At 44.1% G+C, this 17,348-nt stretch overlaps 2 protein-coding genes across 13 annotated transcripts in view; both read right to left on the bottom strand.

The window, feature by feature from the left end:
* The window catches only part of LOC702071 (protocadherin gamma-C4), a 188,716-nt gene that overhangs the window by 133,168 nt on the left and 38,200 nt on the right, over positions 1 to 17,348 (bottom strand). Inside the window, exon 1 of one of the 12 annotated variants that reach the window (XM_077937208.1) lies at positions 9,504 to 12,114. The exons of 10 other annotated variants lie outside the window; for them this stretch is intronic. In XM_077937208.1, coding sequence (XP_077793334.1) covers positions 9,504 to 11,927 — 2,424 coding nt within the window. In that variant the 5' untranslated portion in view covers positions 11,928 to 12,114. Of the gene's footprint in view, positions 1 to 1,018; positions 4,181 to 9,503; positions 12,115 to 17,348 lie in introns of those variants that run through there. One more of the 12 variants, XM_077937211.1, reaches the window with a different exon arrangement.
* On the bottom strand, positions 13,064 to 15,759 carry LOC144329546 (protocadherin gamma-B3-like). The gene is given in 3 exon segments (XM_077937236.1): positions 13,064 to 13,538; positions 13,540 to 15,488; positions 15,491 to 15,759. Coding segments are annotated over 3 exon segments (2,442 nt in total). The 5' UTR covers positions 15,614 to 15,759; the 3' UTR covers positions 13,064 to 13,168.

Below are 17,348 nucleotides of genomic sequence, written 5' to 3'. Positions count from 1 at the left end.
CAAGATTACCTTGTCATCCACCCCTTCTGGATGACAATCACTTGATATATTGAGTTTTACTAAAATGTTACACAAAAGAATACGGAAGTAGTTAATCCCAGATTGGGTTATTTCCAACTGAATTTTTCAGTAGACCTAATAAATAAAATCAACTACTGGTCTAGGATCTGTGTACATAAGATAGTCGAGGGTTTGAGTAAATGAGACAGTTGAAACAAAGCCAGTATCCCCAATCTCCCACTTTGATAGCCCACAGACACACTTCACCTGGCTGTACCACTAAAACAGCACACTGGAATTCTCTGTTAAAACATGTAATTGCCTATGTCAAATGCCAATTACAACACTTGAAATGACATTTCATTTGACATATTTTATTGGTTTTGTCTGATGGCCTTTAGTGTGGCATCTATCTTTGATATAGATCTTAGTGAAGTGTGATACACACACATTTCATTCTTTAGGCATAAATATAACCTTCTACTATCACCCCATTAATAGGTGATTATACTGTAAATAGGTCAAGAAGCAATCAAGATTTTTTAGGATCACCAAGCTGAGGTACATGGAGGCAGAATCAGGCACAGAAAAAATCTTTACATGGAAGAAATCTTGCAGAACCTTTTATATATTTAAGTGCAAAAGAGAATCCTGAGAAGGCAGCTGAGGTGTGTTTTATTCCTGCTAACCTTGTGCAATGTGAAAGACTCGATTCGTTCTAATTTATAAAATATATGAGTGAAGAAAGTAGGTTGGAACATAGATTGGAAAGTAGGTGGAAATTATAAAATGTGATAGTCCACTTTTTCATAATCTTGTCCACAGGTTTTTCACTAAAGAAATGCTATATCCTATGTGTTCTATATTAAAGTGTCACAACTGAAGGAAACTGGTAAACTCAGTTTTACCTCTACAAAGTTTTTAAAATCCCTATTTTCAAAACACTTGTTTTGCAAAATAATAGAGAAATATCATGCAAACAAATTACTCACGGAAATAAAGGAAGGGCTGGGCTCACCTGAATAGTTGGCACTTTGTCTTTACATTCATGAAAATCTACGGATGTTAGCAAAGAATCATTTTTCTCACAGCTCTCCTGGCTGATAAGTGTGTCCGCATAGTTGGGCTGGGGGAAGATCAGGTGACTCTTCCGAGAGTCCGAGGTGAGGGAGACCTCGTGGGAATAGGTCTGCAGGAAAGCCCGCACCCCATCCATGCCCACATAGTGTGAGGTGGGCACACTCGCCAGGCCACCTTCTGAAGCCTGCAGCCGGCGTGACTTGAGCCAGCGCCGCAGCCTGAGCGCCAGCAGTACGAGAACGAAGGCTAGGAAGATGCAGGAGACTGCGGCCACTGCCACCACCAGGTACAGCATGAGGTCAGAATTGTAAGGACCGTTGGAGGGCTCAAGGCTGCCCAGGTCGGCCAAGACTTCGGGGATGCTGTCGGCCACAGCCACGGTGAGTGTGACGGTGGCTGACAGAGGAGGCTGGCCTTGGTCCTGGACGGCCACCAGGAGGCTCTGCTTGAGCGCGTCTCTGTCCAGCAGGGCTCGCGCCGTCCGCACCTCACCCGTGTGCAGTCCCACCGTGAAGAGTCCTGGCTCGCTGGCCTTAAGCAGGAAGTATGACAGCCAGGCGTTCTGGCCTGAATCTTTGTCCACTGCCACTACTTTGGTCACCAGGTAGCCGGGCTCTGCGGAGCGGGGTGCCAGCTCCAGGCCAGTAGAACCGTCTGTGGGGAGGGCCGGGTACAGGATCTCGGGCGGGTTGTCATTCTGGTCCAGCACAAACAGGCTCAGTGACATGTTGCTACTGAGAGGCGGGTCCCCGCTGTCACGTGCGGTCACTGTTAGTTGTAGTTCTCTCAACTGCTCATAGTCAAAGGATTGCAGCGCATACAGGACTCCAGTGTCAGAGTTTATAGAGACATAGGAGGACACTGGTCCCCCCTGGATGGTGTCTTCAGCCAAGGAATAAGTGACCTGGGCATTCTCCTCACTGTCGTGGTCCTGTGCAGTCACTAAGAAAATGGAGGCCCCTCTGGGGTTGTTCTCAGGGATGTAGACTGAGTAGGATGAGTGGGGGAAGGTGGGTGGGTTATCGTTGGTGTCTGCCACTTGCATGGAGATGTGAGTTTCCCTGGACAAGGGAGGAATTCCACCATCTGTGGCTTTCAGTGTGATGTTATACAAAGAGAGTGTTTCCCGGTCCAAGTTTTTGGTTGTGACCAATCTATAATAATTATCTATTGATTTTTCTAATTTAAAAGGTAGATTTTCTGGAATGGTGCAGGTCACCTCACCATTCTTCCCAGAATCTCTGTCTTGTAGGTAGAAAAGAGCAATTACTGTTCCAAGAGGTGTGTCTTCAGGGATTGAGCTACTTAAAGACGTCATAATCACTTCTGGAGCATTATCATTTACATCTAAAACTGTGATCAGTACTTTTGCCTTTGTCAGACTACCAGGAACATCTTGAGCCTGAACTTCCATTTCATAGAAGCCAGTTTCTTCATAATCTAATCCTTCTAAAGTTGATAATTCTCCTGTAAGCGAGTTCAGATGAAACATCTGTAGAAGTTTAGGAGTTATTTTCCGAAAAGAGTATGTCACTTCCCCATTGACTCCCTCGTCCAGGTCGATAGCATGTACCGTGAGCAGTTTTGTGCCCACTGGTACATTCTCGGGGACAGTTACTTGGTACTGAGGCAGAAAGAAGACAGGCGCGTGGTCATTCACATCCACCACTGTTACCTGGATGCGGGCGGTGCTGGATCGGGGCGGGTCGCCACCGTCAGAGGCTGTGAGGACCAGGTGGTGAACCCGCTCTTCCTCCCGGTCCAGCACCCGCTCCAGCACCAGCTCCGGGTACTTAGTTCCATCGTCTCCACTTTGCACAGCCAGGGAGAAGTGGCGATTGGGGCTGAGCTGGTAACTGTGGAGGGAGTTCGTGCCTACATCTGGATCCCCAGCCTCGCTTAACGGAAACCGAACCCCGGGAGCTGTATTCTCCATTATTTTTACATTTATTTCTTCCGTCAAGAATCTTGGAACGTTGTCATTAATATCTATTATTTCCACGTCTATAGGGTAAAGATTCATTTTATCTTCCATCAGGATGTTAAAGTTTACCAGACACCGCGCGCTCTGAGCGCAGATCTCTTCCCGGTCTATCCTGCCCGCAGTGACCAAGCTGCCGCTGCGCGGGTTCAGGGCGAAAAGCTGCGTCCTACCTCTGGAGACGATGCGGACTCCGCGCTCCGCCAGCTCCTGGGGCTCCAGCCCCAGGTCCTTGGCGATGTCACCCACAAAGGACCCTTTGTCCGTTTCCTCCGACACGGAGTAGAGAATACGTCCTGCCCAGGCTTCCCACAGGGTCCCCAGGAGGATGGAGAGCAGGAGGAATCCTCTGTAGTCCCCGCCCCTTGGCTGAGCCGCCATAGTAGTCCTGCTTCTCTTGCTCAGGCGCCAGTCTCGGGAAGTGCTTCAGAATGCGGGTGTATCTGGGTGGACACCTCTGTCTTCGGAAGGGGAGCTCAGAATCCAGCAGGATAGAAGCTTGAGTTTAGTGCAGCCTAGAAGAGGGCTTATCGCAATCTGTCGTTTCTCTGTGCTGTAAAACTCGGTGGTTTCTGTGGGATCTCTCGCACAGTTTTTCCCTGGTTGGTGAACAGCGGCGCTCTGAGTCCTTACTAAGTTACTGCACCAGATTGATGCACACAATACACTGATTTCATAGAAAATTGTTTCATCTTTCAAAATTTTCCTGTTAAATTTCTTTGCTCTAGATATCCCTGATAATTTAAAAATCCATTTTAAGACACTGAATTAATGCAACAGTACTCATGGATGGGTGTTTGATAATCTTAGATAATTTTTTAAAAAACTGCTTTGCTTTGCAACTTTCAAGTGACTCTTTTGGGCACTGACTCACACGTTATTGCACATAGGAAAATCAGTCATTGAAGGCAAAAAGGTAAATTTTATTTAAATACATATGAAAAATTTTACGAAGAAAATATTTACATCAGTGTATATAAATTTTAATTAATTCAGTATTAATTGAACACATATGTTCTAGACACCATCATGCAGGATTCAGAAAGTCAAAATTGTTGTAAAATATATAGACCTATTTTAATAAATTTTTGATTGTATAGAACCTTAGAGATAGTCTAACACCTTCATTTTAATGAGAGGTAGGGGGCCAGACGCGGTTGCTTACTCCTGTAATCCCACACTTCGTGAGGCCGAGGCAGGCGGATCACCTGAGGTCGGGAGTTTGAGACCAGCCTGACCAACATGGAGAAACCCCATTTCTACTAAAAATACAAAATTATCCGGGTGTGGAGGCGCGTGCCTGTAATCCCAGTTACTCAGGAGGCTGAGACAGGAAAATTGCTTGAACCCGGGAGCGGAGGTTGCAGTGATCCGAGATCACACCATTGCACTGCAGCCTGGGCAACAAGAGCAAAACTCCGCCAGAGAGAGAGAGAGAGAGAGAGAGAGAGAGAGAGAGAGAGAGAGAGAGAGAGAAAGGAATTGCCTTGTTCCTGATTATGGATTATATGGTAGTAGAACAATGTCGGAATCCAAATATTCTCACTCACAGTCTTGTGAGAAAAAAAAGAAAGAAATCATTGTTTGTCTTGGCTGCAACAATCAGCTATAGAAGCAACCCATTTTCTACAGAAGGCAGAAATCTGCAGAGATCCTACTGGGCTGTGAATTCATAAGAAAGTGGATAATGGATTGGTTGATTCTTTTCGTTATGCAATTCATTTCAACTCTTCACCCTAGTATGCAATTCAAATCTTCAACCTACTCTATTCTAGTGTAATTGAGAAAACAGGGATCTCTAGACAGCATTTGAGCAAAATGCAGGACTGTCCTCAGAGGATCCTTAGAGGTACTCGTCTCTCCAGTGATGTTGATAGAATAAAACTAAATTATTGATGGATCCGAGGCTACCCTCTGCTAGCAGAAAGAAAAGAAAGCTCCTTTCACACAGTTGCAGAATAAAAGAGAATGACCTGCTTTGGAATAAAGACCTGGCAAGAAACAGTCTTGGTTTGTAAATTATTTTAGGTCCTAGAGAGTAGCTGGTGGAACCAGGAGAATCCAGAACTAACATTAAGAAAGCTTAACTTAGTTTTGTGGGAGTCTCCTAAGTAACCTATTTCTGCTTTCTGGTGGCATTGCTCCAGAATACAGGGAATACTTTGCAGGAGATTATGTTTCCATCTATCAAAATAATCCATAGTTATCTTTGCATTCACAAAGTAGACAAATTTTGTTTAAAGGAACTAATAGAGGTATTACAGATGAATTCTGTAAACTGGAGTTAAATTCTATTTGTTTAATAGTACTTTTGAAATTCTTGTTGAGGCAAGCAAAGTGTATGATTATTAAACAACATAAGTGCTTGTTGTAGACATTTTCAAACAAACTTCCATGTTTGGAGGTTATAGCTCTCAATGTCTTGATCCATTTCTACCTGATGCCTCAGAATTCATAATTTCATCTCACATTTGTTTCTTATTCTACTGTTTTAAAAAAGTCTCAATTAACTTATTGTGTCTTGGTACCTTCTTTGGAGAAAAAGAAATAAGATCTAGTTAAATTAAATTATAGACTACTCTGAACACAAAGCATACATACTCTATGGAGTAAATGGCTTCATCATCTCTAGCATTCACATTTTCTAAGTTATTGAACATCATAAAATTAAATATTAAAGATCTTTACTAGACCACCAAAACATGTTTAATAAAATCTGACATAAGCTCATTATATCAAATTGAAATCATTTCATAGTTTAAAGATGTATATTATTGTTGACTAAGATATTGGGAAGAATCCTAACCATTTGTTTGGTTGGATTAAAAAGAATTCTATGTAAAGTCTATTTGGCTTCCTGGGCATTGAATTGATTACCTTCTCTCTTTTCTTTTTGGGACTTTTTTTTTTTTTTTTACTAAAAAACTAACAAACAACAAAACAGTTCTTTGAAGTTCCATTTAGATTTTCATTCTCAAGCAAAGATAAAGGTATTTTCCAACGTTTCTCCTCTGAGATTTTACTCCTTCCCCTTTGACAATTACTACCTCAACAGAAGCCTGATCAGAAATGAATGCCTTTCAGGCCAGGCTCAGTGGCTCACACCTGTAATCCCAGTGCTCTGGGAGGCTGAGGCGGGGGGATCACTTAAGGTCAGGAGTTTGAGACCAGCCTGGCCATCATGGTAAAACCCCGTATCTACTAAAAGCATGAAAATTAGCTAGGCATGGTGGAATGCACCTGTAATCCCAGCTACTTGGGAGGCTAAGGCAGGAGAATCAGGGAGGAGGAAGTTGCAGTGAGCTGAGATTACACCACTGCATTCCAGCCTGGGACACAGAGCAAGATTCTGTCTTAAAAAAAAAAGGCTTTCACAGACCATAAAATAAGACAATAATTTGGTAGTTTTTTTCCTGATGTTTCAAAATTCTATAATGAACTGTCAAAACCTCAGATAGCCTATCTTATTATTAATGATCTGTATTGCAGGTGGATTAAAGAACCTCATTTAGTCAGAACTTAGCAAATTCCATGATTGCCAGGATGTTTAACAGTTGGTCAGTCCGCATGAATGAATGACTTTTGCTAGAGTAGAAGTTGGTAGTTTTTCCATCAGTGAAATGTTTTATTTGTTTAAATGAAATGGTCACAGGTAAAAAGAGAATAAAATAAACCAGTGTGGTCTCCATGAAAAGTAGTTAGTGAGCTTTCCCTATAACAACAAAAGCTCAAGATGTAGTTTAACATCCCAAATTGGTGGTATAATAAAATGACATTCACACTTTCAGAGTTTATGAAGTAATCATACATATAACAGCCCATCTAACTCACGAGACTAATATCCAAGATTCAAGTTGTTTAAAATTGTTATTTTATCAAAGTATATCACAAAGATACAAAAAAATGAGCTTTTGAAGATGTGTATGATTAGATCTCTTGGTTAGGTATACACATTTGGAAACTTGAGATAAATAAATCTATAATAATTCCTTAAATGTAAATACCACAATATTGGTTTAGAAAAACACATATTACTCTTAGCACCTTATTTAAAAACACATCAACTCAATGTTATCTTTATGAAGACTGACAAAGTCAGGTTACAAAGGAGGTTCCATTTATTTTCAAGGTATCATCTCAATTACTTTTTTCTTACACATTCATAACAAATTCAGATGCACAAGTGGCCAATCCATTCTATAATGCCACTAGATTGTAGAATCTTCCAACTCATGACTGGAAAAAAATCTTGACTATAATGTAGTTCAACAAGTCATCAAATTATAAAATTCCCTGTACTCCATTAATTCCAGGGCCATCAACTTGCTTTTGAAGACTGCCGGTAACAGAATCTCCTATCTCCTTAGTGATCCGTTTTCTATTCGAACATCATTGATAGTCAAAAACTTTGCTGTTTTCTGTTCATGAAACAATGATTTTGTTTGCACATTTCAGTCATAATAAATAAGACCAATCAGTCTTCTAAATGATAATCCCCTTTTTCTTGAAATATTTCAATAAACAGTTACTATGTGATGGAAGCCTTATTGTCTGGGTTAAAATGCTAAAATATTTAAATTTTTATTTATTTGAACCTCATTAACATTTGTTCTCCCATTCACCAGTCATTATTTTTAGAGATATGTCGTGTAAGCAGACACTACCAAGCATGTTTTAAAATTCATTTTCACTCTTTATTTATTTATTATTAGTAGTATTTTTTGAGACAGAGTCTCACTCTGTCACCCAGACTGGAGTGCAGTGGCGCGATCTTGACTCACTGCAACCTCCACCTCCAGGGTTCAAGGGATTCTCCTGCCTCACCTCCTGAGCAGCTGGGATTACAGGCCCATGCCACCCCACCCGGCTAATTTTTGTATTTTTAGTAGAGACAGGGTTTCACCATGTTGGTCAGGCTGGTCTTGAACTCCTGACTTTGTGAGCCCCCCACCGCGGCCTCCTAAAATGTTGGGATTACAGGTGTGAGCCACTGCACCCAGTCATTTTCACTCTTAAATACTATCAGGCACACAGTATGCAAAAGACATCGTAGTAGGCACACAGCATCGGGTGCTTAGTTATTTCTTAACAACCAAATAATTATAATAACGGTGATGTCAACAAATACTTGTTCACTATGCTGCTTTATAGTTTAAAAAAAAGTTATAAAATTATTTTCTTAGAATTTGAGTCAGATAGATAAGGAAAGTCTTGTTTTAAAAAATAATATAAATAGAGCTTATTTGGGCCAAGCTTTAGGATTGCATCCCAGGAACATAGATTTAAGTTGCCCTGGATACACACTCTATGAGCAGCAGTTAGAAGTGGATTTTTACTCTAGACTGGGCAACAGAGGGACATCCCATCTCTAATAAGGGAAGTCTTTTAAGTCTTAATTTTAGTTGGAAGATAATGGTGATTGTAACTGGCCCAAGTAAATGACAGATAGTTACAGGAATGTTATTCAAGTCTTTTAACGCCAAAGATCAGGTGCTCCCTGCTGCAGTTACCAACGATTCTTATCTTTTTAAAAATAATTTTTGATTCCTAAGTAGTGAAGGTGAAAGATCTCTTGTATGAACCTCCGTCATTTACAATTATTAAGTAACACCGAAAAAAACACAATCTTTTTTTTTTTTGAAAGAGAGAGAGAGAGAGAGCGAGAGAGAGAGAGAGACTCATTCTGTCTCCCAGGCTAGGGCGCAGTGACACAATTATATCTCACTGCAGCCTCAAACCCCTGGACTTAAGCAATCCTCCTGTCAGAGCTTCTCGAGTAGCTGGGACTACAGGTGTACACCACACATCTGGCTAATTTTTTTTTCTTTTTGGTAGAGACAGAGTGGTGCTATGTTGCCTAGGCTGGTCTCAAACTCCTGGCCTCAAGGGGTCCTCCCGTCTCAGCCTCCTGAAGAGGTGGGATTACAGGTGTGAGCCACCATGCTAGCTAAAACCAAGATCTTGATAACACTGACCTAAATTAAGATTATTTTTCCCCACATTAGAAAAAGAAAGAAACTTACAAATGTCACATAATAGGAAAAAACCTAAGAAACGAGATGTACTCAATCCAAGACACAAATAGTTTGCCAAGAAGAGAAAGGTAAAGAAAAACTAGGACATGCATTATTTTCCCCCCACAAAATTAAGACTTCAGAACATTCTTTTGATATAAAAGAAAAACATTAGAATTATGTGATTCCCTGCAAAGGACTAAGAAAATTAAGCACTAATCAAAGATAATCTTTAATTTTCATGCCAACCAATAAAAACAATTCCCTCACCTGAACAAGGGAGTCTTCCACTTTACAAAATCACGAATCTTCCTGTACCAAAAGAGGTTCACTTCTCTTACAGCCATCCTGGCTGAGGAGTGTGTCTAAATAGTTGGGTGGCGGGAAGATCAGATTACTCTTCCGCTTCCGCCTGGAAAGAAACTCACCTGAAGTCGCCTGGGGTCTCCTTTCGTTTCAGGTAAATCCTGAGTTGTGAGAAGAGACTCGCTTTTCTCACAGCTCTCCTGGCTGATGAGCGTGTCCGCATAGTTGGGCTGGGGGAAGATCAGATGACTCTTCCGCGAGTCTGCAGTGAGTGAGACCTCGTGGGAATAGGTCTGCAGGAAAGCCCGCACCCCGTCCACGCCCACAAAGTGTGAGCCGGGCATGCTCGCCAAGCCACCTCCCAAAGCCTGCAGCCGGCGTGACTTGTGCCAGCGCCGAAGCCTGAGCGCCAGCAGCACGATGACGAAGGCCAAGAAGACGCAGGAGACCACGGCCACCGCCACCACCAGGTACAGCGTGAGGTCAGAGTTGTGAGAACCGTCGGAGGGCTCCAGGCTGCCCAGGTCGGCCAGGATTTCCGGGATGCTGTCGGCCACAGCCACGGTGAGCGTGACAGTGGCGGAGAGAGGGGGCTGGCCGTGGTCCTGGACGGCCACCACGAGGCTCTGCTTGAGCGCGTCTCTGTCCAGCAGGGCCCGAGCCGTGCGCACCTCGCCCGTGTGCAGCCCCACAGCGAAGAGTCCCGGTTCGCTGGCCTTGAGCAGGCGGTAGGACAGCCAGGCGTTCTGGCCCGAGTCTCTGTCCACCGCCACCACCTTGGTCACCAGGTAGCCAGGCTCTGCGGAGCGGGGCGCCAGCTCCACGCCAGTGGAACCGTCTGTGGGGATGGCGGGATACAGGATCTCGGGCGCATTGTCATTCTGGTCCAGCACAAACAGGCTCAGTGACACGTTGCTGCTAAGAGGCGGGTCCCCGCTGTCGCTGGCTGTCACCCACAGCTGTAGGTCTCTCAACTGCTCATAGTCGAAGGAGCGCAGGGTGTACAGAATCCCAGTGTCGGAGTTGATGGACACGTAGGAGGACAGGGGCGCCCCCTGGAGGGTGTCTTCTGCCAGTGAGTAGGAGACTCGGGCGTTCTGGTCCATATCAGGGTCCAGTGCATTCACAGAGAAGATGGAGGCGCCCCTGGGGTTGTTTTCAAGGACATAGACTGAGTAGGATGAGTGGGGGAAGGTGGGCGGGTTGTCGTTGGTGTCTGCCACATTTAGGGAGATGATTGTTTCTGTTGACAGAGGTGGTGTTCCTTTGTCCGTGGCTGTCACAGTAATGTTGTATAAGGATACCTCTTCCCGGTCTAGAGCTGCATTTGTCACTAATCGATAATAATTGCTAACTGACTTTTCCAATTCAAATGGGAGACTTCTCGGGATGGAACAGGTTACCAGGCCATTCAGGCCAGAGTCTCGATCGAACACTTGAAAAAGAGCGATGACTGTTCCTGGAGGTGCACTTTCAGCAATTGTTCTGCTTCCAGATGTAACAACCACTTCTGGTACATTATCATTGACATCCAAGATAGTTATTAAGACTTTAGCTCTGTCTCGAAGACCTGGCTGATCCCGGGCTTCAACACCCAGCTCATAAAATCTCGATTCCTCATAGTCTAGATTTGCAGAAGTTGAAATTTCTCCAGTCAAAACATTCAAACAGAAAATTTGTGAGATCTTTTCTGTAATCTTCACAAAGTAATAAGTTACTTCCCCGTGGACTCCTTCATCCTGGTCGGTGGCATTTACTGCCAACACTGGTGTGCCTACTGGCAGGTTTTCAGGAACACTTACACGGTAGACAGGCTGAGTAAACACTGGAGCGTTGTCATTCACATCTACAACTGTTACCAGAATTCGGGCAACGCTTGAGCGGACAGGGTCACCGCCATCCAAGGCAGTAAGGACCAGGTGGTAAACGGCTTCTCCTTCCCGGTCCAGGGTGCCCTCCAGCACCAGCTCCGGGTACTTGGGCCCATGGCCTTCGCTTTGCACATCCACTGAGAAGTGACTATTACCACTGAGCTTAAAGCCCTGAAGGGAGTTTATTCCCACATCAGGGTCATAGACCTCCGTTAGTGGAAAACGAGAGGATGGAGCTGCATTTTCGAGAATTTTCACTTCCAATTCTTCTTTTAAGAATTGGGGTGTATTGTCATTAATGTCCACTATTTCCACTTCCACGGGATAAAGATTCAGTTTATCCTCGACAAGGATGTTAAAACTCACCAGACACCGCGGGCTCTGAGCACAGAGCTCCTCCCGGTCTATCCTACCCGCGGTGACCAAGCTGCCGCTTCGCGGGTTCAGAGAGAAAAGCTGCGTCCTACCTCTGAAGACGATGCGGACTCCATGCTCCGCCAGCTCCCGGGGCTCCAGTTCCAGGTCTTTGGCGATGTTGCCTACGAAGGAGCCTTTTTCCAGCTCCTCGGGAATAGAGTAGCGGATCTGCGCTGCCGCGGCCCCCCACAGCGTCCCCAGGAGCGTGAGGAGCAGGACCTGCTCGCTGCGCAGCGGACGCCTCTGCAGAGGCGCCATTACTGGCTTATTAGAGACTTCTCTGGGATTAAGAAGAGGAAAAACAGGTCTTCATCACTTTGCTCTTCTCAGAAATAGCGGTGAAGTTCCTTCAACAAGCAGAGACCGGATGCGAAGCGTTTCAGGTCAGAATTTCCGCACAGCTTTCCTGCTTTCCTGTCTGATTTGCTTTGTGGTTGGAGGATGTAACTCAAGTTTCCGTTGATTTTCTTGCCCGGGTTAGTGAACAGCGACGCTCAGAGTCCTAACTTAATACTGCATCGTTTTGTGAAACTATCATACAGAGGCTTTTATTTCTGCTAAATCTGCATAGATGACACTCATAATATTTCCCTTCCCAAGACAATGAAGCATTTAGAAGAGTGCAAGAGATTATTCTGAATAATTTTAAATGTTCTCTGATGTTTACCATTCATTTTTATGAAAATATCTCTTAGGATCTTGGGGAACAGAAATAATATTACAATCTTCTGTAAATTTTGAATTATCATATTTCACCATCATTTACACTAGTCCCACTTTCAATAAGGGTACCAACAACCACAAACACATTTTTTTTTTGAGACAAACTCTCTCTCTGTCTCCCAGGCTAGAGTGCAGGGGCACAATTATAGATCATTGCAGCCGCAACCTTCTGGGGTCAAGGGATCCTCCCACCTCAGCCTCCCGAGTAGCTGGGACTACAGGCATATGCTACACAAACACATTTTGAACCAATTCACTATAGTACCCAATACAAGAGTTGCCATTTGAGATCCATTATTTCTTTTGATTAGCATAGAAATTAAAAACTGCCCTGACACAGGCAACATCTGTGTATACTTTAAAAAACATGCAAAGGGAAGTAAAAATATATATAGGTTACATTAAAAATGTCTTAAGATATACATTATGTTTAATATATTTTAGGATTGACTGCATTAAAACTAAGTAAACCACTTAATTGTGCAGATTTGTGTCTAATTCTGGATAGATATGTCTGAAAATGACAGTGTGAGACAATACTGTATTAAAAATGTTTCAGATTATAGTGTATTAGGATTAACAAAAATTTCAAGACTATCAAAAGGAGGCTTTCTATGAAAGAACAACTGCCATACAGATATTCTACAGGAAATTCTACAAAGAATTTCCTAGGCACCCTACTCCACACCCAGAAAATCAATAAAATAATGTAATCAGGAAATATTTAATCTGTAAACATTTTATCTCTAAATCAATGAATTGAAACCCAATTATATTTATGGAAGGAAAGGTTTGAAGAAACTCACCTGTTGCAAATTGCCTGAATTAGAAGGCATTTTTGGATTGTCATTACTTTCAAACCAAGACGCTTCATCACATAGCAGATCTTGTGGTGCAGCATCTTCAGCCTTTATATTGAGAAATTTAAACTCGGTGTTTGAGGAATGTGAGGCAGCACACAGACTGTAGGAATAAAGCAAAGTCCTTTCACTGTAGTTGGGGAGAACTCCAGGTACAGTCTTGGAGTAGAGACCAGGCTGAAAGTAGCCCTCGCTGGAAGAGCGTCGCAGGCGCAGGGCAATGGCCAGAATCACCGCGAGGAGGAAGAGCACTGAGATCAAGGCCAACGCCACTATTAGGTGAAACTAGTACTGCCTGAAGGTCAGAGGGAGTGGGACGGTCGCTAAGGTCAGGTTGTATCTCTGGCAAGCTATCTGCGAAGATTAGGTGCAGCGTGACGGTGGCTGAAAGAGGCGGCTGTCCTCCATCACAAACAGTGACCAGCAGGCGCTGGCGGGCGGCCTCCCTGTCGCCCAAGGTACGCGCCGTGCGCACCTCACCGGTGCGCAGCCCCAGGCTGAGCAGCCCGGGCTCGCTAGGCTGCTGAATGTGGTAGGACAGCCAGGCGTTGGGTCCCGAGTCTGCGTCCACCGCCACCACCTTGGTCACCAGGTAGCCAGGCTCTGCAGCGCGCGGCACCATATCGAAGAGCGCAGAGCCGTCGGGCCCCAGAGCTGGGTACAGCACCCGCGGTGCATTGTCGTTGCGGTCGCCCACCAACACCCGCAGGCTCACGTTGGCGCTGAGCGCCGGCAAGCCCTGGTCGCGGGCCTGCAGCGTGAGCTCAAAGGCGCGCAGCTGCTCGTGGTCGAAGGCTCGCTGCGCGAACACCACCCCGCTCTGCGCGCTCACGGACACGTAGGACGACAGCTCCCGCGGCTCCAGGTCACTGGCCACGATGTAGTAGTAGACAAGGCCGTTAGGTCCCAAGTCGGGATCCGAGGCGCTAACATGCGCAATGGAGGCTCCAGGCGGGTTGTTCTCAGCTACATGCACCGTGTAGGAGGCCTGGTGGAAAACTGGAACGTTGTCGTTGACATCAAGGATGTGCAGAGTGATGGTCTTGCTGGAGGAGAGCGGTGGATTGCCTTTGTCGGTAGCTGTGATCGTCACATTGTATTCTGGGATCTGCTCCCGGTCCAGGGCTCCATCTGTCACCAACCTGTATATGTTTTTGGTATCTTGAACGATTTTAAAGGGAAACTTTCCTTTTAGTTGGCATAGGATTTCTCCATTAAATCCAGAATCTAGATCATGTGTTTTGATCAGGGCAATAGCAGTCCCCAGCTCAGCATCTTCTTGTATATGTTGGGATTCAGAAGCCAGGGTTATCTCCAGGGCATTGTCATTTTCATCTGAAATATCTATCTGTACTTTACAATATGTAGTGTGATGTCCACCATCCTTTGTTTCCACCCCAATTGTGTAGCTATCACTCTCTTGAAAGTCCAGTTCTCCAACAGTGGTGAGTTCCCCCGTTTTACTGTCCAGCTTGAACAATTGTCTCACTGCCTTACCAATACTGATGAAGGCATAGATGATCTCGGCATTAACACCCTCATCCAAGTCAGTGGCCATCACTTTTAATACCAAGGAGCCAGCGGGCAGGTTCTCTGCAACATCGACCCTGTACATGTCCTGAGTAAATACTGGGGGGTTATCATTTGCATCTGCGACAATTACCCTGATCTGGGTGGTACAGCTTCTGGAGGGCTCGCCCCCATCCACAGCTGTGAGGACCAGGTGGTGATGCGGCTGCTCTTCCCTGTCCAGGGGTGCTTTCAGTACTAGTTCTGGGTACCTACTGCCATCCAGGTTCTCCTTCTGAATTAAAAAGAAGTGCGGATCAGGGCTGAGGTAGTACTGCTGCAGCGAAATGACACCTACATCAGGATCCTGAGCAGATTCCAAGGCAAAGGTGGCTCCAGTGATCGCCAGTTCGCTGATTTCCAGCTCAGTGATATTTTCGCTAACGGTCGGTGGGTTGTCGTTAATATCCTGGATCAGCACGGTTACATGAGAAAAGTTTAAAGGCTTTTCAGCAACCATTTCAAATTCCAGAACACACGTTGACTTCTTGCCACAAATCTCCTCTCGGTCTATACGGTCGCTCACAAATAAGTCCCCATTTTCGGGGCGCACGGTAAAGAATTTCTTCTCTGCAATAACCCGCAGGTTCCGAGTGGGTAAATCCCCTACGCCAAAACCCAGGTCCTTGGCGAGGTTCCCTACCAGGGAGCCTCCTCCGCTATTCCGTCCAGCTCCTCGGGAATAGCGTAGCGGATCGGTTGGGAGAGCCCCTGGCCTAACAAAGAGAGCAGGAAGAGAAACAGCATTCGCCTCCGCTCTGCTGGGCCGCTCCATCCGGAGCTATTTCCCATCCCCCTCTCTGCGCCTTTGCCTTTCTAAATCCGAGGAGAGGAGATCTTTAAATAATCCCAAGACCTCTCTGAGCAGAACCAACTATTTGTTTTGTCTTGGTGCTTGGATTCTCTGATGGGTGTCTCCGCTGCAGGAAGCCGGATAGAGAGTACACTTTTCTTCCAAGTTGGCTGCGGCGGGAGGAGCCAATACTTTGCACAGCACTAGCCAAGACCGGCACCCGGCGCCTCCGCTGCAGAACTGCAGCAGTGGTGACTAAATCCTCTCCAAATAAGGAGCCAGTTAGGAGAAAAATCGGCAGTGTACTGATAGTGATACTTTCTTCCCATTTTAAAAGAACTTTTAAAAAACATTAAATATATTTACTATATCTTTAGTCTGTTATTTCTTTTAATTTGAGCTTCATCCATCCAAATCAAGTACCTTTTACTTCTCAAAGGGCAGAGATAATCTTGCTCAATCCCGTCATGTTTTTTAGTTTCTATTTTCATAAAATGGTCATAATAACATCTTCTCTGCTTACTTTAGTAGAAATGAGGACCAAATAAAATGATACATAGAAAAATCATACGAATGAAAGCTATTTTTGGTGATAGCAGAAGACGCAGTATAAAGATGCTTGAAATATCAGCTTCACGTGTATTGTTATTGCATTCTATTTCCTTTTCTTCTAACTTCTAAAAGTTATAATCTCATAGCTTTTAGTTTCATCCTATGTTTCACTTTCTTCTCTTTTATCTTTATTATTTCCCCCCAAAAGAAGTTACAGGTAATGAGGAAATGATTGACCTTATAAAATAGAAGTATAGCAAGAAGCAAGAGGGTCTCTTTTCCTTTGTTTCCAAGTGTCTACTTTAAATTAAATAAGTATGATTGAAATTTTTTCTTTTTTCTGTAGAGGTGGGGTCTCACTATGTTGCCCAGGCTGGGCGTCAACACCTGGCTTTGAGCAATCCTCCCACCTCAGCCTCCCAAAGTGCTGGGATTATAAGGCATGAACCACCCTGGACCAGATGAAAAACTTCCACAGAAGACGTTTTTTCATACTACATCACAATTGTTCTGAACCGTACTGCTTCTTCTCAAGTAGCCTGACAATGATGTGTTTATTAGGATTGGGGAGTGAATTGTGAGTCCTTATAATTATATTATCTAATTATGTAAGTAATCTTTCTGTCCACTTTTCCTTGGTCCCCAGTTTACCATCTGATCATACCAACCTTTTGTTATTTACACTTTTCCCTGGTCAATAACATGCCATTTTCCATGTTTCTGACAGGTGTCTTATAGTTTTAATTACATTTCCAAACCAGAAAATCTTCTTAAAGAAATTATCTTTAGCCTACATAATGTATTGTTATTCTAAAACCAGGCAGGTGTGCAGCAATAAGCAATGAGTTCCACACTGAATTTACCTTATAGTGGAAAAGCATGATAGCATCTTAAACTAGTCATGATATCCAGAATTCTGGACAGCCACTCATTGTCACCTTTATACAAACATCAAAAACATAACTGACTCAAGACTTTGCTCCAAAACATTCCAAAGCAAGGGCCTTCCCACACAATGCCAAGTGTTCATTATATGAACACTTCAATTAATATGAAAAATTATTCTTCAGAACACATATAAAACTAAATACTCAGATATTTAAAAGTATATGGTATATATAGTACGTACATTCAGAATGTATGAATCAAGCATTTTATAAAGTCTGTTAGTAGTTTATAGAG

The sequence above is a fragment of the Macaca mulatta genome, chromosome 6, assembly GCF_049350105.2.
Source record: "Macaca mulatta isolate MMU2019108-1 chromosome 6, T2T-MMU8v2.0, whole genome shotgun sequence".
Classification (NCBI taxonomy): domain Eukaryota; kingdom Metazoa; phylum Chordata; class Mammalia; order Primates; family Cercopithecidae; genus Macaca; species Macaca mulatta.
Note: the sequence above shows the minus strand (reverse complement) of the source record. Positions and strands in the feature narration are given on the sequence as shown.